At 41.9% G+C, this 25,748-nt stretch overlaps 1 protein-coding gene across 1 annotated transcript in view; it reads left to right on the top strand.

The window, feature by feature from the left end:
* Positions 1-25,748, top strand: part of LOC120023919 (methyltransferase-like protein 24) — a 92,687-nt gene that overhangs the window by 42,075 nt on the left and 24,864 nt on the right. The window contains exons 2-3 of the mRNA XM_038968022.1: positions 19,714-19,833; positions 23,699-23,729. Coding sequence (XP_038823950.1) covers positions 19,714-19,833; positions 23,699-23,729 — 151 coding nt within the window. The remainder of the gene's footprint in view (positions 1-19,713; positions 19,834-23,698; positions 23,730-25,748) is intronic.

The raw sequence follows: 25,748 nt of genomic DNA, 5'->3' as shown, positions 1-25,748 counted from the left end.
AACATTTATGTGCGGTTAATTTAGCATGTGCTACCCTTAGACACGACAACATGTATCTCTCCACCGAGTCTAACAATTCACTCCCATATTATAATTACATGACTGGTCTCTCTTTTCCATAACCATGTCAAATTATCCTGGTATAGTTCATTGACCCATGTCCAACGACATATGTAATAGCTGTTTCGCCTTAGATTGTTCCTGTTAACCTTTATTTAACTAGGCAAGTCAGTTAAAGACCAATTGTTATTTACAATGACGGCATACCCCGGCCAAACCTGTGCCAATTGTGCGCCGTCCTATGGGACTCCCAATCACAGCCAGATGTGATTCAGCCTGGATTCGACCCAGGGACTGTAGTGACACCTCTTGCACTGAGATGCAGTGCTTTAGACCGCTCGGGAGCCCTAATACAGTGTTTCAATAAGTGGAATCGACACCGTATAAAATAAACAACCCCATAACCCTTTCTGGTAATCTAAACATTGCAATCTGGTGCATTAATTTGGTAAAAATATAAACCTGTTGTTAACAAAAGTCAAACCTTCAAAAAGTCGGTGCTGTCTTATCAGCTTAATACTCAATACTTATTTCAATCTACTTTAATTACTGGACACTGTTCCACGTAGTGGAAACAGATTATCGTTTTAAAGGACATTACATTCCTGCTTCATTTTACTGGTGTTACCTAAACTACAACACCAAGCAAGGCTCAATCCCTCTACTTATTATTTAACCTTGTATTTAAACCTCAGTTTTTCAAATTACCCATCGTAAGGTTTAGAAAATAAAAGAAACCAAACCATGATTATTCGCTCCTTACTAGAAGACAATGCGCCAAATGTATAAAATACATCAGCCAATTCTTAAGGAAAAAAACTAATTTTAGTGGGCACAATACTACAGTTTCTTACCACCCAAAACTTTGATCCATTGATGTTGTAGCCTGGTTTTATCATGATCACAGCTCTATCGCAATTGCCTATACGCTATTATTAGAATTCGTTAGATTTAGGCAACTGTCTCTTCTGAGTAGGCTACAAGTACGAAAACAAACACTTGCAATTGTTTACAAGCATACATTCAGTTCATGATTCAGTGATTCAAATACGACTCGATTCTGACTAGGTTATTCCAGCAGACCATTTAGGCCACACAACGTATTACATCGAAATTGCCTTGCTATTTATGTTGAATAAATTAGCCTTTCAATTTGAACTAAGCAAGCTGTTAAAACGTTCCGTTTGCATCTTAAAACAAACATTGGCTGCTATATCTAAGAACAAACATGGTAATAGTTTAAAATTATAGTCAAAACAAACATACTAACTTCTGTTCACAGGGAGGCCACTTAATATGGTATCACTTGATTCGCTGGTTGTACTTTCCCATATGATGCCTTGTGACCCTGCTCTACCACATAGTTTACTAATGTGGCGGTGTTTGGTATATGAGTTTCGTCGTCTTTTCATGCCAAAAAACGAATTTACTACATATTGTATCAACACAGAACCCCCAAATCTACACCCTTTAGCGATTGTTTAAATGCGGTGTGATACAAAGTTTGACTATTTGTAACATCATTCGTGCTCTCGCCCTTATATACTGCCGATTTTAATATGTTATCTAACATCAACTGTCCTTGATTCTCACAAGGATTATTCAACCCCAAAATCCACTAAGGAGCAGGATTGATCCAAGCTCTCTGATTCATAATGCATAATACTTAACGTAAACTCCCGTAAACTCGTACATCGCCTTGGTCCGTACAATTGCCCTTGTTTTAGCACCCCAAAACGTAATACTTCCAGATCAACTGTAATGTCAATACCATTGTAAAGCACAAATTCTCCCCTTTCCAACAGAATAAATTACATGACTTAAACGCTGTCCGTTTCTGCATAATTCAAGCAGGCAATGAGCCCGTCGGGTCTTTTTAAAAATGGCGGGTGGGGAAGCGAAACTAATGCGTGATAGCGAAAAGGAGAAATATTGTGTGGGAAAATTGCCTTTTTTCACTCGATCTGTCCAACTTATCACCTTATCGCCTCTAAAATGTAAATAAAACACTATAAAGAGTTTATATAATGTGTCATTACATACCTATTTGAAGGTTTGTGTCGAATTTGAATAGGGTTTTTAGGGCGGTGCTAAAGTGATCTTAGAAGTAAACAGCGGCTTTGAGAATGATGATCGCATGCAATGAAGACGCAAAAAATGACTAGGTACCCCCCCCCCTACCCCCCCCCCCTTACCCCCGTCACTGTCAATTTCTTGTTTTTAAAGGATGAGAGAAGTGCTACACCTGGTGGAGAGAGATTGTAAGACAGAAATAGCTGCTTTATGCTTGCTGTACGTTACGACATGACACGTCTAGATGTAACGGAGGGTCCGTTTTTTTCAACTTTTCTCCAATACTAAAGAGCCATGTCGATCAACGCTTGAATAGAAACCTAGTTCACACCCCCGAAGTCAACACAGTCGTTACAGTCCCATTAGTTTTCTTTGTAGCCTCGTTTGAATGTTGCGGTTGCACACATTTGTACGGAATGGGGTGAGTTTACGTGTATCTTGCCACAAGGCAGTCAAGCACCCAAGCTAACTGTCAAAAGTTGGCTAGCTTGCTAGCTAACGCTACTTCCAGACACGAACAAGAGAATACATCTTCACTCTCCATTCTACTCACCTAGCAGAGCGGGTTAGGCTTTTTTCATTCAAAGCATTGGCTAACTGTGCGGCTGACAATAATTTAAATTACGTTATTTCCCTAATGTCTACTGACACCGGCCATATTCAACCGGCAATAGCCAGAATGAATTCACCAAGTACCCCATTTAACAATGTCCATACTCAAATTACTTCACAAATAGTACGGTTATCGCGGTTACGCTGATAGAACGCTAACATCAATATGCTTGTGTATTGAGCTAATGATTCATCTTTATGTCATTGTGCCAAGTCACAATTGCATCCCTGAATTCTCTATCTGTCAGCAGGGAAATTCTGCCAAATTTGATCAGATTAGATTTATTTCCCATTTTCGAGCTGAATTGGTAGAATGCTTGTGCGCTTCTATTAGTGTCTTTATGGCTTTGCTATAGTTTACCTGTTCTATGAATGTATTTCCGCTCTTCTCTCCTTGCGGTTTTAATATATGCCAATCTTTTTCTGAGACTATCTCCAAGATCCTGTGGACAGTGATATAATGCTTTAACCTTATCTCTAGCAAATGATCCATAAAGAGACGACTCTTAACCTACGTACGTCGATATATGGGTTGTTTAAGTTGCATCTCATTATATTCCCAATATTACTTTATTAAATCTCTAGTAATCGATTATACACACATACAATTTGTCATTCATTTTTTTAATGTCTTCACAGAATCAATGTATAACGTAGGAAATCTTAGGTTCTCACATTAATTAATCACTCTGATTCCAACGACTCTTCATCCGTCCCATCCAGCGGAACGTAAAAACTTTAGTTTCTCGGACGCTGCCCTATGGGAATAATGCTCCACACATATCCTCAACAATTCCTTAGACTTCCAGAAATTATAGACTTGCCGCTATTTTCTATAATAACATCTAGCACTTAATAATACCACACCATGATATTCTATGATGGGCAGTGTTGAACGGACCCAAGATAACGCTACATATTTTATTATCCAAATGTAAGATTAGCACTTATTTCTACCCTCACACACTCTCATTCACATTAACACAATACTGTTTCCAAACCATACATTCCAAACCATACTTCCCTCACACACAAGGAAAAGTGGTTAGCGCTGTTCTTAGATTTCAAAACCCTGTCTATAAGCAGGAAAACCCATACCATTATCAAAATATTGTCTAATTAGTAGTCCCACGACAGGATGTTGTATCCACACTGGGATATTGCCTACTGCGATTACTATGGAATAGTTTATCTTATGTCTAACCAAATGTGAAAAACGACCTACAGAGTACCCATGTCTCCTATCTAATGACGTAACATGGTCCCAATAAAATCCAACCTTACCTCGTATTTTCTAAGTATCAGGAATAACAAAACACTTACAATAACACCTAACAGGGCATACTTGTTTACCTCATTTATCAAACATTTTATCAAAGCATTACATGTTATAATTTGAACTTCACCAAGTCAGATGCCCTCGCAAGGCGTCACCTGCACTATAGTACCACATTCAATACGTTGACCTCACCAGTCCTACTGTGATCAACCCTGTACTACAGATCTTGACTTTTGGTTGCCATCAACTGGATAATTAACAATTATGCCCAAAGATACCTCACTTATGAACACAACTCAGTCCTTGTAGTCACCTCAGCTGTGGCCCTCTTAGGAAGACTTTGCTCTGAGCGTACCCTCAACAGGGGCTTTCTTTATTATTTATAAACTCATACACATATTTAACTAGGCAAGTCAGTTAAGAACAAATTCTTATTTTCAATGACGGCCTTGTTCAGGGGTAGAACGACAGAACGACAGATGTGTACCTTGTCAGCTCGGCGATTTGAACTTGCAACCTTTCGGTTATTAGTCCAACGCTCTAACCACTAGGCTACCCTGCCGCCCCGTATTGATAGATTGTCCAAGCCTACATCTCTCAGTACTATGTCCGAGATCCGGTATCCACCCGTGCTCGCTTACCTCTCAGATCATAAGCAGGTCCAGCTGCTCAGTAATAAGCGTGGTTTACCCTGAGATCCCAATTTCTGATCCCCTGTGCACAGTTTACTCAGATCTTCAGGAGCGGTCAACAGATGAAGTTGCAGATCACCCCTCGTCGCCAAAACTGTCGTGGAAATTCAGTACTGAGAGAGACTTGGTCATTTCTTCAAACAATCATCTTTATTTAATATTGATTAATTATTGCAATAATGAAGCCTAACTGAAAGTGAAAAAAAATGATACTTTATAGGACCTAAAAATCCTTAGTCTCCCATAAGCCACCTTGGTTATCTACACAGGATGGTGTTTTACCCCCAACCCGGTTTAGTTTCCCAGATGCCATGATGATGAGACAATTGGGCGTTGTTCTAAACTCTTCCAAGTCGTCTCTATCTCGGGTCACACACACACCACATCTTGTCTATGGAAAGCCGGCTTTTAGGTTTTTATCACTAAGTCATTGTCAGCTCAAGCTATCTCTAGCAGACTAACTGCAGGAAGCTAGAGTGGAAACCATCTCGTACAGAAACACAGAATTAAACAGAACAGAAATGTCCTATTTGTTAAGGTTTAATTGTCAACTATTAATATTAAACAAATCAGGTAAATATGTAATTTTTCGATCACACATTGCTCTGTTAAATCTATGGTTGTGCCAGGGCCTGATCCAGACTGATGTATTGGCCATGACATGTGGCTTTCTTAGGCTGAGGGAGGCATAAGGGTCTATATGGTATTTCAAGTATGTGGAAAAGTAGAAAACATAGATGTGAGTCTGGCAGTTCTGGGGTCAAAGCAATACTGTTTGACAGAAGTGGAGAGGGGCTGCAATCTGTTAGCTACCCTTAACCCCCATCCCTCTCCCTCTCTCCTTCTCTCTCTCTTTATATATCTCTCTCTCCACCTTCTACTCTCCCCTTCCCTCCATCTCTCCCTCCGCTACTCTTGTTCTTACTAATTGCCCAATTATGTTTTGTGTTTCTTTTCTCCCCTTCCAAACTCTGCTTGATGAAACACTGTCACACAGTCAGGGACAGAGGATGCCGCAAGCAGAAACAAATAAATTAAGAAAAACAGAAATGGAAGAAAAATAACATAGAAATTAAATCTGGTGGTGAAGGAACGACGACCACAGCAATCACATCCGCTGGCCCGAGAGGCACGTATTATGATCACACATCATTTCAAGCTGAGTAAGAAAAAAGGGGGCAGGAGGAGGATGGAAAAAAAGGGGGAGATGAGGGATGAAGGAGTATGTGTATGTATGTGTGTGTTTGAGTATGTGAGTGTGTGTGCGTGCGTACATGCCTGTATGTATGTGTACATGCTTACGTGTGTGTGTGTGTGTGTGTGTACAGTAGTAGGCTTGATTACCAACGATTACGAGACAGCCTACAGGGAGGAGGTGAGAGCTCTGTGAGTCGTGGTGCCAGGAAAACAACCTCTCACTCAATGTCAACAAAACAAAGGAGATGATCGTGGACTTCAGGAAACAGCAGAGGGTGCATCCCCTATCTATACTGACGGGGCCGCAGTGTAGAAGGTGGAGAAGGTGGAAAGTTCCTTGACGTACACATCACTTACAAACTGAAATGGACCACCCACACAGACAGTGTGGTGAAGAAGGCACAACAGAGCCTCTTCAGCCTCAGGAGGCTAAAGAAATTTGACTTGTCACCTAAATCCCTCACAAACTTTTACAGATGCACAATTGAAAGCATCCTGTCGGGCTGTCCAGAGGGTGGTGCGGTCTACCCAATGCATTACCGGGGGCAAATTACACCTACAACACCCAATGTCACAGGAAGGCCAAAAAGATCACAAAGGACATCAACCACCCGAGCCACTGCCTGTTCACCCCGCTATCATCCAGAAGGCGAGGTCAGTACAGGTGCAAACAAGCTGGGACCGAGAGACTGAAAAACAGCTTCTATCTCAAGGCCATTCGACTGTTAAACAGCCATCACTAGCACATTAGAGGCTGCTGCCTATAGGCATAGATTAGAAATCACTGGCCACTTTAAGGAATGGAACACTAGTCACTTTAATAATGTTTACATATCTGGCTGTCACGCCCTGATCTGTTTCACTTGTCTTTGTGATTGTCTCCACTCACCTCCAGGTGTCACCTGTTTTCCTCATTAGTCCCTGGGTACTTATTCCTGTGTTCCCTGCTTGTCTGTTGCCAGTTCATCTTGTTTGTCAAATCAACCAGCGTGTTTTTCCGTTCTCCTGCTTTTTCCTTCGCTCAGTTTTTGCTAGTCCTCCCAGTTGTGACCCTTGCCTGTCTGGACTCTGTACCCACATGCCTGACCATTCTGCCTGCCCTGACCTCGAGCCTGCCTACCACTCTGTACCTCCTGGACTCTGATCTGGTTTTGATATTTTGCCTGTCCACGACCATTCTCTTGCCTACCCCTTGGATTATAATAAATATCAGACTCGAACCATCTGCCTCCCGTGTCTGCCTCTGGATCTCGCCTTGTGCCCTTCTCTGGCATTACTCATCTCATATGTATATGCTGTATTCTATACTATTCTACTGTATCTTAGTCTATTCCGCTCTGACATCGCTCGTACATCTGTATATAGTCTTAATTAATTCCTACTTAGATTTGTGTGTATTGGGTATATGTTGTGTAATTTGTTAGATATTACTTGTTAGATATTACTGCACTGTCGGAGCTAGAATCACAAGCATTTTGCTACACCTGCAATAACATCTGCTAATCATGTGTATGTGACCAATAAAATGTGATTTGATTTGGTGTGTGTGTGTGTGTGTGTGTGTTCGTGCGTGCGTGTGTGTGTGTAAACACATCACATTGACAGATCAGACTAATGAAAATGTCAGAGAGGTGAGTTATATACTACCTCTGGGTCTAGGGTGACAGGAGAAATGACAGAAAACGTTTCATTCTCATTCCCCATTACAAATGTACAGCACTACAGTGAACGATTGGAATCTGTTCTGTCTTCTTCTCTTTGTAGAAGCAATAAGGTAGACTATTGTAAACAAATGTATCGAGAATATGTTCTGTTGAGTGACATGAAGCCTAGCGTAATCAAACACTTTGAGAAGAGAAAAGTGTTAGGAAGGAAGAGAAAGAGAATGAAGGGTGGACAAGAGAGGAAAAGAGAAGGAGATTTGTGGAAAGTAGACAAATATGGGTCTATACTGGGGCCATAGGGCCATAGGAGGGGTAAAGCAAGAGAAACAGAAAGCGAGAGAGGGAAACAGAAAGAGTGAGAAAGAGAGACAGCGCAAGAGAGACCAAGTGAGAGAAGAGAAAAACACTGAACTGTAGTCCTATAAGTTGTTCCCATGTTCTGATCGTCTGATAGATGTGCCCTAAGCAGTGAGACTCACCCAAATGGCACCCTTTTCCATTTCTAGTACACTACACAGTAAAAATGTTGAATTCAACACTGTTTCAGATAACATTTGGTCCAAGTCTACATAGTGTTAATCAAGGCATAAGGCGAGACCCAGATGCAGACACAGGAGGCAGATGGTTGGAGTCTTACAATGTTTATTAATCCAAAAAGGGGTAAGCAAGAGAATGGTCGTGTACAGGCAAAAGGTCAAAACCAGTTCAGAGGGCAGGCAGATCAGTTTTACTCTGTTGAGAGTAAAACACTCCCATCATTATCAGATTCCCCACCATGCTCTACTGCAGGTAGACATTTTTGGATTGATTTTAATATGTGTTTTATAATATATGCCATTTAGCAGACGCTTTTATCCAAAGCTACTTACAGTCATGCGTACATATACATTTTAAGTATGAGTGGTCCAGGGATTCGAACCCACTAACCTGGCATACCAACTGAACTACACAGGACGATTTTTGCATGTACATTGATTGATTGATCTTATACATGATAATGGTACCGGAGGGGATGGCTGCCGTTTTACGTGCTCCTAACCAACTGTGCTATTTTGTTAGTTTTTTCGTGTAATGTTTTTACTTATTTTGTACATAATGTTGCTGCTTCCGTCTCTTATGACCGAAAATAACTTCTAGACATCAGAACATCAATTACTCATCTCGAAGTGGACAAAGATTTTTTCTTGACGAGTCCGACGCAAAGGACATACTGCTTTCTCAGCAACGGGCCCAAATCCCCGTCATTTGCGTGAAGAAAAGACGGAGGAAAAGGCGGCGGAAGTCGGGCTGCTTTCTGAGAATTCGTAGGCGAGTGAGTAAACCCCCACTGCCATCCGTTCTATTGGCCAACGTGCAATCATTGGAAAACAAAATTGATAATCTACGATCAAGATTATCCTACCAACGGACATTAAACTCTAATAACTTATGTTTCACAGAGTCGTGGTTGAACGGATAATACAGAGCTGGCGGGATTTTCCATGCATCGGCAAGACAGAGAAGCTACGTCTGGTAAGACGAGGGGCGGGGGTGTGTGTCTATTTGTCAATAACAGCTGGTGCGCGATGTCTAACATTAAAAAAGTCTCGAGGTATTGCTCGCCTGAGGTAGAATACCTTACGATAAGCTGTAGACCACACTATCTACCAAGAGAGATCTCATCTATATTATTCGTAGCCATCTATCCGATGCTGGCACTAAGACTGCACTCAAACAGCTGTATAAGGCCATAAGCAAACAAGAAAATGCTCAACCAGAAGCGGCACTCCTAGTGACCGGGGACTTTTATGCAGGCAAACTTAAATCCATTTTACCTCATTTCTACCAGCCTGTCACATGTGCAACCAGAGGGGAAAAAACTCGAGACCACCTTTACTCTACACACAGAGACGCGTACAAAGCTCTCCCTCACCCTCCATTTGGCAAATCTGACCATAATTATGTATATCCTCCTGATTCCTGCTTACAAGCAAAAACTAAAGCAGGAAGTACCAGTGACTCTCTCAATACGGAAGTGGTCAGATGACGCAGATGCTACGTTACATGACTTTTTCCCTAGCATAGACTAGAATATGTTCCGGGATTCATCCAATGGCATTGAGGAGTATACCACCTCAGTCATCGGCTTCCTCAATAAGTGCATTGACGATGTCGTCCCAACAGTGACCACACGTACATATCCCAACCAGAAGCCATGGATTACAGGCAAAATCCGCATCAAACTAAAGGCTAGAGCTGCCGCTTTCAAGGAGCGGAACACTAATCCGGACGCTTATAAGAAATTCTGCCAAGCCCTCAGACGAACCATCAAACAGGCAAAGCGTCAATACAGGATTAAGATTGAATCCTACCACACCAGCTCTGTCGCTTGCCGGATGTGGCAGGGCTTGAAAACTATTACGGACTACAAAGGGAAACCCAGCCGCCAGCTGCCCAGTGACCCAAGCCTACCAGATGAGCTAAATGCCTTTTATGCTTGCTTCGAGGAAAGCAACACTGAAGCATGCATGAGAGCACTAGCTGTTCCGGATAACTGTGTGATAACGCTCTTGGTAGACGGATTACCAGGACGTGTACTCAAAGCACTGACATTTTCATCCTCTTGCTGACCGAGTCTGTAATACCTTAATTCTTCAAGCAGACCACCAAGGAAGCGAAGGTAACCTGCCTAAATGATTACCGCCCACAGAACTCACGTCGGTAGCCATGAAGTGCTTTGAAAGACTGGTCATGGCTCACATCAACAGCGTCATCCCGGATACCCTAGACCCCCTCTAATTTGCATACCGCCCAACATAACCACAGATGATGCAATCTCTATCGCACTCCACACCGCCCTTTCCCACCTGGACAAAGCGACCAACATGTGAGAATGCTGTTCATTGACTACAGCTCAGCATTCAACACCATAGTGCCCAGAAAGCTCATCACTAAGCTAAGGACCCTGGGACTAAACACCTCCCTCTGCAACTGGATCCTGGACTTCCTGACGGGCCATCCCCAGATGGTAAGGGTAGGCAACAACATGTCTGCCACGCTGATCCTCAACACTGGGGCCCCTCGGGTGTGTGCTTAGTCCCCTCCTGTACTCCCTGTTCACCCACGACTGCGTGGCCAAACATAACTCCAACACCGTCATTAAGTTTGCTGACGACACAACAGTGGTTGGCCTGATCACAGACAATGATGAGACAGCCTATAGGGAGGAGGTCAGAGACCTGTCAGTGTGGTGCCAGGACAACAACCTCTCCCTCAGTGTAAGCAAGACAAAGGAGCTGATCGTGAACTACAGGAAAAGGAGAGCTGAACAGGCCCCCATTCACATCAACAGGGCTGTAGTGGAGCGGGTCGAGAGTTTCAAGTTCCTTGGTGTCCACTTCACCAACAAACTATCATGGTCCAAACACACCAAGATAGTCATGAAGAGGGAATGACAACACCTTTTCCCCCTCAGGAGACTGAAAAGATTTGGCATGGGTCCCCAGATCCTCAAAATGTTCTACAGCTGCACCATCGAGAGTATGCTGACTGGTTGCATCACCGCCTGGTCGGGCAACTGCTCGGCATCTGACCGTAAGGTGCTACAGAGGGTAGTGCGTACAGCCGAGTACATCACTGAGGCCAAGCTTCCTGCCATCCAGGACCTACTGTACATTGACACCCCCCACCTGCATAGTCACTTCACCCCTACAAATGTACAAATTACCTTGACTAACCTGTACCCCCGCACATTGACTCTGTACCGGTACCCCCTGTGCATAGTCTCGTTATTGTTATTTTATTGTTACTTTTTAAACAATTTTTGACTTTAGTTTAATTTAGTAAATGTTTTCTTAAATCTTTCCTGAACTGCACTGTTGGTTAAGGGCTTGTAAGTAAGCATTCCACGGTAAGGTCTACACCTGTGGTATTCGGCACATGTGACAACTAAAGTTTGATTTGATTTGATAAATAACATACATTTTTCTAAAGTAATCCAATCAGTTAGTTAGATTTATTGTACCTCTTACTGAAATGCTTGTTCCAGTTTAAATGGTAGTCTCCTCACAATGTTCCTAACCCTAAAAGTAATTCTGAATGCAGGGTACAGTTGAATATAACTCTGGCTGGATTCCATTAGGAATTACACATCACTTGGCAAGCCAGCTTATTGTCCCTTGTAGGCCAGATGTGGTATGTCAACCAGCAGGTTCCTAACACCACTGTGTCAGGGTAAATATTGTCCATCTAAGTAAAACCGTATGATCAATGTTCCCTCTAAGCTGTGCGTGTGTGTGGTCATACAAGATTGAACTTCATTCAACTTTCTAGAGCAGTGGTCACCAACCGGTCGATCGCGATCACCTGGTTGATCTCCAAGGCATTGCTAGTCGATCTCCAAAATGTCTGTAAAAAACCCAACGATAAAACCTTGTGTCCCTATTTTGTTGTTGCCATTTTGAAACATTTCATGTGTCTGAAGGTGCAAACTCTGCCTTCCCGGGGGGCCCAGAGAGCAAATCAAGTGCACTATGGGCCTACTGCTGGCCAATCGGATGGCTCAGATGACTGTGTCTGTAGTAAAGTAGCAGACATAAAATGAAAGCTACAGCAATGTTGATACTGTGAGATTTCAAAACATTTAAAACCATGACTAGAGAGACTGTCAATGAATACAACAAAGAGATGCTGTTTTTATGAGTGAATTCATGTTTAAGTTCTTACTCAGCACTGTCGACACTTTGTTTTCAACACTTTTATAAGCCATAAAATGCATGTTCCTCCTATTTCCACTCAGCGCTAGCACTGCAGCAGTAATAAATGAGTAAGAAAGTGAAAAATGAACAGAGAAAGTGAACAGAGAAAGTGAAATATTCCTTGATATTAAAAAAGACCCAAGCCGTTAATCGTAACAACAACGCAAGCCTACAGACAGTAGGCTTGCGTTGTTGTTACGATTAACGGCTTGGGTCTTTTTTAATATCAAGGAATATTTCACTTTCTCTGTTCATAGGAGTAACAACATGGATTTGTGCATGATGCAGAAATAATGCGGTGCATGGAAGACTATGTCCCTTTTCGGTCAATGTCAGTGGAGGATAGGGAGAGCGCAGGGACGTTGAGAGGCAAATATTCAGTCTGCTGCTCTCTCCCTCAGCTGAGACTGACCATCAGATGCAGGCATCATCAGCACATAAAATAAAAATATGATTATTTAAATGTATGTTCACTCAGCTGTGCTTCACAAAGTAATACAACAACGGATCTATTACCGGTTTGATCATATAGCCTACCTCAAATGTTGAAATATAATTGACAAAAAATGGCCCGAACAACAATGCATTGGCAGGGCAATTCAAGCAAAGCCAACATGCAGTGATAACGTATTGGGCCTGTAGCTCACTGCACAAACCTCATTGCTACAGTACTGTTTTTAATTGGTTAATGTTGCATAGGCTTGCGTTTTTCATGTACAAAAAAATCTGAGCGCTAGATCTCGGCTTGCATTTTGTGATCTTGACCCAGAAAAGTTTGGTGACCACTGTTCTAGAGTTTCCCTGTTAACACAATCAACGTTTCCCTTTACCCTATTTGTATTCATTAGGGATCCCCATTAGCTGCTGCTAAGGCAGAAATGCATATCATTAATGTTAGCTCTCCGTGTACTTTTAAGAGCCAGCCGTGCTGCCCTGTTCTGAGCTTAATGTAATTTTCCCAAGTCCCTCTTTGTGGCACCTGACCACACTACTGAACAGTAGTCTATGTGCAACAAAACTAGGGCCTGTGGAACCTGCCTTGTTGAGAGTGTTGGTAGTGAAGTGAAGTGATAGTGAAGGCAGAGCAGCGCTTTATTATGGACAGACTTCTCCCCATCTTAGCTACTGTTTTATCAATATGTTTTGACCATGACAGTTTACAATCCAGGGTTACTCCAAGCAGTTTAGTCACCTCAACTAGCTCAATTTCCACATTATTCATTTCCGACATTTAGTTGAGGGTTAACCCTCAACTAAATGTCGGAAATGAATCATGTGGAATGAAGAACAAATGGAATGAAGAAAAAAAATCTACGCACAATACCCAATAATGGCAAAGCAAAAACAGTTTTTTATTTTATTTTAGCAAATGTATAAATAAAAAACTACAGAAATACCTTATTTACATAATTATTCAGACCCTTTGAAATTAGACTCGAAATTGAGCTCAAGTATATCCTGTTTCCATTGATTCTTTTATTTAACCTTTATTTAACTAGGGAAGTCAATTAAGAACAAATCCTTATTTTACAATGACCCGACCTACCCCGGCCAAACCCTCCCCTAACCCGGACGATGCTGGGCCAATTGTGCGCCGCCCTGTTGGACTCCCGATCGTGGCCGGTTACGATACAGCCCGGGATCGAACCAGGGTCTGTAGTGATGCCTTTAGCACTGAGATGCAGTGCCTTAGACCGCTGCACCACTCGGGAGCCCTTGAGATATTTCTACAACTTGATTGGAGTCCACCTGTGGTAAATTCAATTGATTGGGCATGATTTGGAAAGGCACACACCTGTCTATATAAGGTCCCACAGTTGACAATGCACGTCAGAGCAAAAAACAAGCCATGAGGTCGAAGGAATTGTCCATAGAGCTCTGAGACAGGATTGTGTCGAGGCACAGATCTGGGGAAGGATACCAAAAACATTCTGCAGCATAGAAGATCCCAAAGAACACAGTGGCCTCCATCATTCTTAAATGGAAAACGTTTGGAACCATGAAGACTCTTCCTAGAGCTGGCCGCCCAGCCAAACTGAGCAATCGAAGGAGAAGGGCCTTGGGCAGGGAGGTGACCAAGAACCCGATGATAACTCTGACAGAGCTCTAGAGTTCCTTTGTGGAGATGGAAGAACCTGCCTGAAGGACAACCATCTCTGCAGCACTCCACCAATCAGGCTTTTATGGTAGAGTGGCCAGACAGATGCCACTCCTCAGTAAAAGGCACATGACAGCCTGCTTGGAGTTTGCGAAAAGGCACCTAAAGGACTCTGAGACCATGAGAAACAAGATTCTCTGGTTTGATGAAACCAAGATTGAACTCTTTGGCTTGAATGCTAACCGTCACGTCTGAAGGAAACCTGGCACCATCTCTACGGTGAAACATGGTGGTGGCAGCATCATGCTGTGGGGCTGTTTTCAGTGGCAGGGACTGGGAGACTAGTCAGGATTGAGGCAAAGATGAACGGAGCAAATTACAGAGAGATCCTTGATGAAAACCTATTCCAGAGGGCTCAGTACCTCAGACTGTGGTGAAAGTTCACCTTCCAACAGGACAATGTCCTTGAGTGGCCAAGCCAGAGCCCAAACTTGTACCCGATCGAACATCTCTGGAGAGACGTGAAAATAGCTGTGCAGCAATGCTCCGCATCCAATCTGACAGAGCTTGAGAGGATCTTCAGAGAATGGGAAATAGTCCCCAGATACAGATGTGCCAAACTTGTAGTGTCATACCCAAGAAGACTCGAGGCTGTAATTGCTGCCAAAGGTGCTTCAACAAAGTACTGAGTAAAGGGTCTGAATGCTGATGTAAATATGATATATTTTAAAAAATATATAAATTAACAAAAAAAAATGTTTTTGCTTTTTCATTATGAGGTATTGTGTGTAGATTGATGAGGGAAAAAAACAATTTAATCAATTTTAGAATAAGGCTGTAACCTAACAAAATGTGCAAAAAGTCAAGGGCACTCTAGTTCTCTGTTTATATCACATACATTATCAAGCATTTCACATGTATTATCCAGATACTGACTGTTAGCACTTAGTGGTCTGTGGTAATTGTGATCAAATCAATGCAATATTAGCCACTTCAATGCAACATACCAAAACTAACTATGCAAGAGATTTTGTTGTAGGCAGAACGAATCGGAGTAGGATTCTATTGCATTGACACGGACTACTCAGCCATACTCTACACAGACCGGTGTGGCATAAACAATTGGAGCTGCAGTAGGCCAATATGCAAATAGACCATTGCCATATATGGATCTGTGCCATTTACTTTGAACTGGACTGTGTTCACAGAATGAGCGGTCGTGAGTAGATGCGCTTGTTTTGAAATCAAAGCGAGAGCTGCATGTAGCCACATGTGCACATCCTTTGCTAGTTATTGAGTTATAAGTCCAGTTATAGATCATTTGTAGTCAGCAATAGGGGAGTGATTGCTTCCTTCTTGAGCACAAAATGTATACATTTCTAGGCATCTTTGAAAAGCGAGTCAGGTAAAGAGCTTTTTTTGTCTTAAAGGGTTGTATTTTGAGACAGGCTTGAATAAGTTAAGTAGCTAATAGGCAGAGGGTAGCATCATTGGTCTGATTCTCTTATTAATAGTATGGGAATATTAATGCATTTTATTTTGTAAAGTGGTTTCTTGCATCAAACACATTTGTATAAACCTTGCTGTCTGTCTCTCTGACGTGTACAACATTGTTTCAATATTCAAATTCGATCTCCAGCTGTCCCATAGTAATGAACCTGTCAGGAGTCGGGACGAGACGGACAGGCAGCGTTTCTCAGCCAGTCGAAATCATGAATCAGCTGGCATTTTTTATGGATATACACAAAGAAATGTCAATTGAAAAAAGGTCAAATGAAACGAAGTGCAGCTGGTTTTCAGTCTTTCCAGCTTTAGTTTGAAGTGATTGTGTTAGATGTGTTGTTGGCTAGCTCTTCTGAACAACAGTGTCGTGACGAGTGAGCACATTTTCTATGCCAGGCAAAATCGTGCATCATTAGCTCATTGTTATGGATGTATCCAAATAAATGTCACCAGAAAACAGCTTAAAAAATTTCAAATCCAGCTACTTTGCTGTTATTCTGGCTTAACTTTTTAAAATTGTTATTTTATACCCAAAATTTAATGATATACAATTGGTAGTTACGGTCTTGTCTCATTGCTGCAACTCCCATACAGACTCGGGAGAGGTGAAGGTCAAGAGCTGTGCATCCTCCAAAACACAATCCAACCAAGCTGCACTGCTTCTTGACACAATGCCCACTTAACCCAGAAGCCAACCGCACCAATGTGTCAGAGGAAACACTGTAGACCTGACGACCATGTCAGCGTGCACTGCACCCAGCCCGCCACAGGAGTCACTAGTGCACGATGGAACAAGGACATCCCTGTCGGCCTAACCCTCCCCTAACCCAGATGACGCTGGGCCAATTGTGCGCCGCCCCATGGGTGGCGGCCGGCTGCGAAAGAGCCTGGACTCAAACCAGGATCTCTAGTGGCACAGCTAGCACTGCGATGCAGTGCCTTAGACCATTGCGCCACTCGAGAGGCCTCCTGGTGTGACTTTAAGTTAGCTGTAGTTGGCTAGCTAGCAAGCAAGTGATAATAATATTGCCAGCCAGTATAGCAATGGAACATTTAGAACGAACGACTGGGTCATGTGGATAGATACAGAACAAAAAGACTGAACGACTGGGTCGTGTCTCTGGCAACCGAATTGATAGAACGAACAGCCAGTTGGCTTGGGTAGCAACCCTAGATTTGTGTCGGGACTATATCTTGTGGAAGGATGAAATAGTATGAATACATTCATCAAAATAACGTTTTTAATGAAAATATGTCAATCATTATTTTAATATGCTGGTCACCCGTTGTACAAAAGTGATAATGCCCTCGAAGCCGGTGTTTGGAGGATATTGGCTGCTACTGTAACATTGGCTGCTACTGTAGGATGAATGATAGAACAGCTTTTTCCATATTCAAATGTTATGGGATGTAACGTCCTGACCAGAGTTCTTATGTGTTTTGCTTGTTTAGTGTTGGACATGAGCTGGGTGGGAATTCTATGTTGTGTGTCTAGTTCGTCTGTTTCTGTGTTCAGCCTAATATGGTTCTCAATCAGAGACAGCTGTCAATCGTTGTCCCTGATTGAGAATCATATATAGGTGGCTTGTTTTGTGTTGGGGATTGTGGGTGGTTGTTTCCTGTCTCTGTGTTTGTATTCTGCACCAGATAGGTCTGTATCGGTTTGCCACTTTTGTTATTTTGTATTTGTTTAGTGTTCACTGTAGTTTTTGTTAATTAAACATGTTGAGCACTGGCTACGCTGCGTGTTGGTCCGATCCCTGTTTCACCCCCTCTTCTAGTGAAGAGAGGGAAGGCCGCCGTTACATGGGATGCAATTTCTCCATTGTTTTTGATGGTAGACCACTCTAGTAGGCCTACATTATATTCAAACAGACACAATTAAACGGTAACTTAAAGCGGGTACAGCGTCAGCGTTCACAGTAAACGTGTGCTGGAAATTTCACAGAATGTTAAAGTTTGAGCTCAGCAGACCTGAAATTTGCTCAGTGCTGAAATACATTTGAGGGAACATTGCTTATGTATAGTTAATGTATTTTTCTAAAGAGTTACATTTTAATGATAACATTCACCTCCAGTAGGAACTCAGTATGGAGGTCAATGAGAAAGTTTCAAATTTGGCCAACAAAACATTTATGGTTTATTTTCTACATGAGGATTCTTTGACCGAATATACGTTTTGTAATGCTTAAGTTGTTACTGACATGTGACATCCCGACAAAAACACTTTTTTATATCGGAGTTGTCTCGAGATAGCTATGCATATGCATGGCTTGAGGCTAGTAGCATAGTGTCTCTCTCCATTGAATATAGGCAGTTAACGTGAACAACCCTCATCGAATATTCAAAAAAAGAATTACAACAATATATCCATAATATTTGCTCAAATTCACTCGAAAAGGCAAGGCACACTGGGAAATTAAATTGGAGGCGTGGCTTAGTGGGGGACGTGGCTTTCAATTTGTTGTTTTTGGCCACCTGTGAGTGCAAGTGTCGTAACAGTTGAAGTGGTCTATGGTTATGTTATAAAAAGGATGAGCATGTCAGCTGCCAGTCCTGAAGTCTTTGTAAATGTTCATGCAAGACCATAAGGCATTACAGACTTGTAAATATAATTGAAATGTCCTTAATCCAAAATGAGCGATAAAGACCTCTTTGTGTAATGGTTAAAAATCCTGTATGATGTGTTATTGCATCAGCACTAAGCACAGTGGTAATTGAACACGACCACGTACTACTGTCGGATAAATAACAGTACACTGTGCAACAGTTACAACACGTGAAAACACATGCACACTGTTAATATTGTCCACATGAAAACACAAAAAGGGAACACAGACAAATGCCAACATGATCCAGTTATCATCAGCCTATAATTGTAGTGCAAACAAAACCACACTATGGAACGTACTCCTCCAGTTGTCTAGTTGGCCAAAATGGAGATAGATTGCTGGAACACAGCACATTTCTATTATTCTCTCTCTCTCTCTCTCTGCTGTAATCACAAACAGACACATTCCTGTGATGATGAATGAGGTCACTGAGCCTAGGCCTGTATAGCAGCCAGGAACAACAGGAATGTGACACAGAAACCCTCCTGTAGAGGGGTAGGTAGTGGGACAGAAACATAAACACTTTTCTAGTCTCACAGTTTGGTGGATACTGTAGCAGGACACAAGGTTTGGCGTTAATGTCACTTTAGTGGATGACAGAGGGCGGATTTGATTATGCTGAGCAGTGGAGCACCGGTCTGTGGCCCGTAACGTGAATGGGCAAAAGCGGTGAGAGAGGAGCACCCGCCTCAAATCAGTAATCTGTGCTGCTTGGTCATGTTGTTAGCAAAGCAGCGTGGTACTTTTTTGAAAAGCATACAAAATCTCTTTTCCATGAAATATATGTTTGAATTTTCTAACTTGTTAGAGGCAGATAAAGCATTTTTTAAATCAAAAAGCAATTTCTTTTGTATGTGAAAACACAGAAGCATACTCATTACTCCTTGTGGTTAATTATGTCACATTTGTTTTGAGCCGACTTCACCGTGGGCTTTGCAAGGGGACCTGGCTCACGTCTGGGAGGCAGACCGGTTTCAAAACGAAAGCAATCAACTTTCAACTAGTGGAAAACACGCCTAACCGGGCGCCAAGGCCAGATTAATCGAATCCCCTCAGTCTTTTTTAGGATTCCACACCGATAGTAACACTGATGCTCATTGGCTTTCTCCTTGTCCCACTGTGTTGTTGTTTGGCCATCTCCCTGGTCCACTGATGCTGATTGGCTGTCTCCCTGTTGCTTTTTCCAGTCTCCCAGGTGGCATATAGAGCTCGAGCCGTGGGCCAGTGACAGCCACTCCCTGGAGGAGGAAGCTAGGAGGTTCCTTCACTACATCACTACACCACAGGTGGGTCACACTCATTTAATGGTTGCATCCAAATTGGCACCCTATTCCCTATACCTAGGTGGCAAAGATCCGGATGGATATTGTCATTTATCAGCGTAGTAACAAACCTCCACCTCATGACCCATGCGAGGCTGGTAGAAAATGTTGACATTTTAAAGGTCATGAACAGTCAATGATGTTTTTCCATGAAATGTGATGATATTTGGATGAAATCAGATCAAAGTATGATGACCAAAGTATGAACATTTACTGTTGCTTCTACAATTATAAAGTTTGATCACAAAGTTACTGGTCACCTCCCCCCGTGTCAAACACTTGGATTCAGGAAGTGGGATTATGCAACTATGCAACTTCTCAGGGAAGTTAGGAACCAATATACACAGTCAGTTAGGAAAGCTAAGGCTAGCTTTTTCAAACAGACATTTGCATCCTGTAGCACTAATTCCAAACAGTTTTGGGACACTCTAAAGTGTATATACTTTATACTATATACAACCAGTCGTGACCGGTAGTCCCATTGGGCTGGTAAGGGGAGGGTTTGGCCGGCGGGGCTTTAATTGGTTCTTCGCGCTCTAGTGACTCCTTGTGGCGGGCTGGGAGCCTGCAGGCTGATTTCGGTTGTCAGTTTTATTATTTTTATATATATTTTTACCTTTATTTAATGAGGCAAGTCAGTTAATTAAGAACAAATTCTTATTTACAATGATGGCCTACCAAAAGGCAAAAGGCCTCCTGCGGGGACGGGGTCTGGGATAAAAAACTATATATACACTACCGGTAAAAAGTTTTAGAACGACTACTCATTCAAGGGTTTTTCTTAATTTGTACTATTTTCTACATTGTAGAATAAAAAACTATGAAATAACATTTATGGAATCATGTAGTAACTCAAAAAGTGTTAAACAAATCTAAATATATTTTGTATTTGAGATTCTTCATATAGCCACCCTTTGCCTTGATGACAGAGAAACAACAGGAGTATAGCCTACCTGGCTGGCATGAAAATTAACCATGGGAAAAGCATCCCCATTTGCTATTTACATTTAAACTCATTTTTTCATCATTCCTGACATTTAATCCTAGTAAAAATTCCCTGTCTTAGGTCAGTTAGGATCACCACTTTATTTTAAGAATGTGAAATGTCAGAATAATAGTAGAGAGAATGATTTATTTCAGCTTTTATTTATTTCATCACATTCCCACTGGGTCAGAAGTTTACATACACTCAATTAGTATTTGGTAGCATTGCCTTTAAAGTGTTTAACTTGGGTCAAATGTTTCGGATAGCCTTCCACAAGCTTCCCACAATAAGTTGGGTGAATTTTGGCCCATTCCTCCTGACAGAGCTGGTGTAACTGAGTTAGGGTTGTAGGTCACCTTGCTCGCACACGCTTTTTCAGTTCTGCCCACACATTTTCTATAGGATTGAGATCAGAGCTTTGTGATGGCCACTCCAATACCTTGACTTTGTTGTCCTTAAGCTATTTTGCCACAACTTTGGAAGTATGCTTGGGGTCATTGTCCATTTGGAAGACCCATTTGCGACCAAGCTTTAACTTCCTGACTGATGTCTTGAGAGGATGCTTCAATATATCCACATAATTCTCCTAACTCATGATGCCATCTATTTTGTGAAGTGCACCAGTCCCTCCGGCAGCAAAGCACCGCCACAGCATGATGCTGCCACCCCCGTGCTTAACGGTTGGGATGGTGTTCTTCGGCTTGCAAGCATCCCACAAAAGATTTGGTAAAATATATTTTTTTGTACCATCATCTTTGAAATGCAAGAGAAAAGCCAGAATGTATTATTCCAGCCCAGGTGCAATTTAGATGTTGGCCATCAGTGTATGTGCAAAGTTTTAGACTGATCCAATGAACCATTGCATTTCTGTTCAAAATGTTGTATCAAGACTGCCCAAATGTGTCTAATTTGTTAATTAATAACTTTTCATGTTCAAAATTGTGGACTCTCCTCAAAGAATAGCATGATATTATTTCACTGTAATAGCTACTGTAAATTGGACAGTGCAGTTAGATTAACAAGAATTTAAGCTTTCTGCCCATATCAGATATGTCTATGTCCTGGGAAATTCTCTTGTTACTTCCAACCTCATGCTAATCGCATTAGCCTACGTTAGCTCAACCGTGCCATAGAAGGGACACCAATCCCGAAGAAGTTATAACATCTTAAGGTACACTGCCGCTCAAAAGTTTGAGGTCACTTAGAAATGTCTTTGCTTTCGAAATAAAAGGACATTTCTGGTCCATTAAAATAACATCAAATTGATCAGAAATACAGTGTAGACATTGTTAATGTTGTAAATGACTATTGTACCTGGAAATGGCAGATTTTTTATGGAAAATCTACATAGGTGTACAGAGGCCCATTATCAGCAACCATCACTCCTTTGTTCCAATGACACGTTGTGTTAGCTAATCTAAGTTTATCATTTTAAAAGGCTAATTGATCATTAGAAAACCCTTTTGCAATTATGTTAGCACAGCTGAAAACTGGTGTGCCAATTAAAGAAGCAATAAAACTGTCCTTCTTTAGATTAGTTGAGTATCTGGAGCATCAGCAATTGTGAGTTTGATTACAGGCTCAAAATGGCCAGAAACAAAGAACTTTCTTCTGAAACTCTTGTTCTGAGAAGTGAAGGCTATTCCATGCGAGACATTTCCAAGAAACTGAAGATCTTGTACAACGCTGTGTACTACTCCCTTCATAGAACAGCGCAAACTGGTCCTAACCAGAACAGAAAGGGGAGTGGGAGGCCCCGGTGCACAACTGAGCAAGAGGAAAAGTACATTAGAGTGTCTAGTTTGAGAAACAGACACCTCACAAGTCCTCAACTGGCAGCTTCATTAAATAGTACCCGGTAAACACCAGTCTCAACGTCAACAGTGAAGCGGCAACTCCGGGATGCTGAGTTCCTCTGTCCAGTGTCTGTGTTCTTTTACCCATCTTAATCTTTTCTTTTTATTGGCCAGTCTGAGATATGGCTTTTTCTTTGCAACTCTGCCTAGAAGGCCAGCATCCCGGAGTTGCCTCTTCACTGTTGACGTTGAGACTGGTGTTTTGTGGGTAATATAACAGAAAACCCTTCTGGGGTAAAAACAGCATAGACCAGCATATGTTGCTGACTAGTCCTGGTTTTGTTGGTGACCAGCATTTGATGTGTTTTGGACACTTTGATGCTGGTATGCTGGTGACTAGTTTATGCATATCCACAGCCAGATTGGAGATATCCAACAATTGGGACTTGTATTCACACACAATCTGCATGGACCAGTATAGACCAGTGTCATGACTTTGCCCTGTTGGGTGTTTTAGTTTTAGTTTAGTTTATTAATTCGACCATTTAAAAAAACAAGCACAAATAAAACTTAAAAGCCATACATGCACATGAATAAAATCATCGAGGATAACACACAATAAAGTCTGGGACTTATTTCCATTGTGGTCCTCTTGAGACAAGATGGCTAGACAAGATCAAACACAGTATGGCAGTGAAATAATAAAACAAAAACAGAGAAGAAGAACATCTCTCTCGTCATTCCAGTTACATCATAGGGGTTATTCATATGGGCACAGAAGAAGACATCAAACATATTTTGACTTTATTTTTAAAGCTGTCCAGAGAGGACGTTGTTTTTATAGGCAGAGGCAACTCATTCCATTCTGAGGCTCCAGTATACACGAAAGTACCTTTCCCAGCATTACTCCTGAACCTGTATAAGCACACATCAGCAACACCTGATCTGGTGCTGTGATTGTGTGCATCCCTAACACGAGGAAAGTAATCACTTAGATATCTGGGCGCAGGACCATAAATACTCCTGTAAACCAAACCTAGTCTAATCTGGGACACCCTAGCCTCAACAGGCAGCCAGTTTAGTTTCTGAAAGCAGCTCCTGCCTATGTGAGTACATGGACTCACCTTCAATACTACCCTGATCAGCTTATTCTGGGCTATCTGGAGCTTCCCCTTCATACGTTTAGATAAGCCCCCAAACCAGGAAGTACTAGCATAGTCAAAATGGCATTGAATGAGGGCAGTAGCTAGCACTTTCATGGAGTCCTTATCAAGCAGCTTGGACTTTCCAAAAACGTAGTCCTGGCATTAACCTTCCCTAGCACCTTATTGGCCATGCTCACACCTCCCAAGCTTCCATCAAGGATACATCCCAAGTAGCTAACAGAGGTTTTAGTAGTCAGTACCTCACCCCCTAACACCACTCTGATTTCAGACGACCTACCCAATTTAGGTCTGGATCCAAAAATAATTGCTTCAGTTTTCCCTAAGTGCAGAGATAGCTTATTATCTCCAAGCCATTTGCTAATGTTAGTAAGCTCTGTGCTAAGTATGCTCTCCAACATAGTTTTACTTTTGTGAGACACCAGAAGTGTAGAGTCATCTGCATAAAGAAAAAGACGGCAAGAACAAGCATATTTCATATCGTTAATATACAATAAAAACAGCAGAGGCCCAAGCACGCTCCCCTGTGGAACTCCACAACTCATTGGTTTTGCCTGAGACAGTGAACCATTAACCTCTACTACTTGCTCCCTTCCTGATAAATAGGACTTTACCCAGCCTAGAGGGATACTGCTTAACCCCAGTGCCTCCAGTTTGGAGATTAGGAGACAGTGGTTAACTGTATCAAAGGCCTTCTGTAGGTCAAGCAGTACCATTCCACAGTCAGTCAAGTAAAGTAGACATGAATCAGTGGAGTATGTTTTTCTAAAACCCGGCTGAAAATCATACATTAGACCCTGTTTGTTAACATATTCATACATTTGCTCATGTACAATTTTCTCCAGGATCTTTGATGTTACACAGAGGATAGATACAGGCCTATAATTCCCAGGGTCAGACTTTATCCCCTTCTTATACAGAGGTATAACTTTAGCTTGTTTCATGTCCCTGGGAAAGGTGAGGGTCATAAACCCCCCTTTCCCCCCTCCCACCGGTTTATCACGTACCATAAATACAGAAACTCTCTCTCCACTCTACAGAATGGACTTTTGGAAAGCCATTTTGTTATAGAAAGACTACAGGATGGTAACATCAGAAAGTTGAACAATGAGACAATATTTCTGTAATGGAAGGGTCCGTTGGTACTTAAAGAATATGATGTCAGATCAGTCATTGTTTTGGTAGATAGGACGACAGAATTGTATCTTTGAAAGTCTACACATTCTAGTTATCAGATTTACATCAAAATGTTGCATACCTTATGTGATTAAACATGAAACTACTTGTGAGAAGATAAAATGTGATTTTAACTTCTAAATGAGAGAACTGTTCCATAAGTAAACTTATGCTCAATCAGTTACCCCACCCATGGGAGCACAGACATTGGTTAGAAGGATGAAACACGCCTACTAACGATCATTAACATTTAGTTCCAGAAATGTGAGGACTGCTGTCGTAAAGTTTAGAAAGGCGAATTTCAACGTGGAGGTGACGATCACCACGCTGGAATGGTGAATTTCGACTAGACCAGCCAGAATACAGCATGAGCTGGTTATGGCAACTTGGTATGAACTTTGAACTATTATTCACTAAAGAAGTGATACATCCTAGACGTCGAGTTATCAGCTGCAGCTGTAAACGTACATGGCCTAGAAAAGGACAGACAATCTCCTAAGAATGACAGGGTACTTCAACTTATCCGCTCTACAACACTACGACCAGAAAGATTCTTCAAAGGACAATGGCGATCTCTGCTGGGCAAACCAGTCTTTCATCTTCGACCCATCTATCGAAGCGCAGCTCAGACTAAATACATATCTTGCATTTTCCTTTTCCCGAATGGGCGCTTATTAGAATGCATACAATTCTGTATTTACGGTAGCATAGCTTCTCAAGGTCCGATAGAGACCCCAATCCCTTTGTCCCTCAGTCTTCCCGCTCTTTCATTCAAACCAA

Source organism: Salvelinus namaycush, chromosome 29 (assembly GCF_016432855.1).
Source record: "Salvelinus namaycush isolate Seneca chromosome 29, SaNama_1.0, whole genome shotgun sequence".
In the NCBI taxonomy this organism is placed as follows: Eukaryota; Metazoa; Chordata; class Actinopteri; order Salmoniformes; family Salmonidae; genus Salvelinus; species Salvelinus namaycush.
This window is presented reverse-complemented; position numbering and strand designations above follow the sequence as displayed.